Source organism: Trichinella spiralis, assembly GCF_000181795.1.
Source record: "Trichinella spiralis strain ISS 195 chromosome Unknown Scfld5954, whole genome shotgun sequence".
Classification (NCBI taxonomy): Eukaryota; Metazoa; Nematoda; class Enoplea; order Trichinellida; family Trichinellidae; genus Trichinella; species Trichinella spiralis.
In genome coordinates this window covers 8,785-10,329 of record NW_003532893.1, presented here as the reverse complement: position 1 = coordinate 10,329, position 1,545 = coordinate 8,785, and the positions used below count along the sequence as shown (strand labels likewise).

At 42.3% G+C, this 1,545-nt stretch overlaps 1 protein-coding gene across 1 annotated transcript; it reads right to left on the bottom strand.

Moving 5' to 3' along the window:
- Positions 1-533: 533 nt before the first annotated feature.
- On the bottom strand, positions 534-1,103 carry Tsp_12305 (conserved hypothetical protein). Its single transcript, XM_003366473.1, is given in 4 exon segments — positions 534-632; positions 667-853; positions 886-1,022; positions 1,041-1,103. The coding sequence occupies 4 exon segments, from the start codon at positions 1,101-1,103 to the stop codon at positions 534-536; spliced, it is 486 nt and encodes a 161-aa protein (XP_003366521.1).
- Between the last annotated feature and the right edge of the window lie 442 nt (positions 1,104-1,545).

The following is a 1,545-nucleotide window of genomic DNA, read 5'->3' as shown; positions in this document are numbered from 1 at the left end:
AAAATTTGGACAAAAAAGGCCTTTTTCCCCTTTCAGGGGGAATTGGGGGAAAAAGCAAGAAAAACCAGTCCCCAGGTGTTTTTTTTCCTTTTTTTTGGGCTAGACCAGTCCCCCCATAATTTAAAATTGGGCTGCCAATACCCCAATTTTTTTGGAGCAGCGGACATGGAGTTAGGAGGGTTTTCCACTGTAGTATTCCCTTTTTTTTTTCTGGGGGGGTTTACTGAGTACTCGTATTTCGAAAATGGCAAGACGTTTCGTGGCTTTGGAAAACGCTGTAGATTTCATAGAAACCCTTTCTCCCTCAGCCCAATTGAATGTTGAAATTTGTCAACTGCCACCGGATGAAGATGGAAACATTACTGATGAAGAACACATCGATGAAGATGCTTTTATGGAAGTTGAGCCAACAGACGTTTGTGGTGAACTTGATGTAAGTATTCAATGTGATGAATCTGATGTTGACAAATCTGACGAGGACACGGAAGAACAAATTATGGCGGAATCTCACGAATGGAAAAAGCGAAGTTCATTTATAAACGCTTTTGAAGTTGATCATGTTTCACCTTTGTCTGATGTAGCTCCGCACCTGATGTTGTGCAGTCCCATAGAACTGTTTCACCTAATATTCCCTAAAGAACGCATGCAATACTATGCTGAAATGACCATGCGATATGCTGCACAGAAGGGCGGAAATTTGGTAGTGGATGGAGGTGACATTGAACAATTCTTCGGAATTTTGTTATTCAGCGGATACCACTGTGTACCATCTGAAAACGCGTTTTGGAGTACAGCTGAAGATATGCAAGTTCCGTTGGTTTCTGGAAGTATGAGCCGAAGCCGATTCAGGGAACTGAAGAAAAATTTCCACACCATGGATAATACTGAACTACTGGCTGGAGACAAGTTAGGGAAGATTTCAGGTGTGTATGATGATTTGAACAACCGCCTTCGGCAGTTCGGTATTTTCCATGAGAAGCTGTCCATCGACGAAGGAATGGTACCTTACTACGGTCATCACACTTGCAAAATGTTCATACGTGGTAAGCCAATAAGATTCGGCTACAAGATATGGACAATGTCATCGGCAAACGGTTACCCATACGCTCTGAAGATTTATGCTGGGAGAGATGAGAGGAAAAAAAGTGAGCCTTTGGGAATGAAAGTCATTGAAGAAATGATTTCAGTTTTGGAAAGACCTGTAAAACATGAGCTGTACTTTAACAACTTCTTTGCCTCATACGATCTTCTGGAGAAACTTTCGGATAAAATGATACGAGCAACTGGAACAATAAGAAACTCGAGGACAAGAAAGACACCAATAATGCCGGTTGACGAGGTGAAAAAGAAGTACAGAGGCTTTTTTGATCACGTATGCAACGGCACCGTCTATGTTTGTAGATGGAACGACAACGCCGTTGTCACTCTGGCTTCTAATCACTTAACACATCACCCAATCGGCTCAGTGCAGCGATACTCACAGTCGCAAAAGAAGCACGTGAAAATCAGAATGCCGGAGATTGTGCGAAGATACAACACATCAAT

Excerpts from the sequence above, each read along its gene's own strand:
- Tsp_12305 (XM_003366473.1), bottom strand. The coding sequence starts at position 1,103 with ATGGGTAACCGTTTGCCGATGACATTGTCCATATCTTGTAGCCGAATC. Across the intron at positions 854-885 it reads TGTCTCCAGCCAGTAGTTCA|TTCCCTGAATCGGCTTCGGC; the intron begins GTATTATCCATG and ends ATTTTTCTTCAG. Across the intron at positions 633-666 it reads TCTGTGCAGCATATCGCATG|GGAATATTAGGTGAAACAGT; the intron begins GTCATTTCAGCA and ends TGCGTTCTTTAG.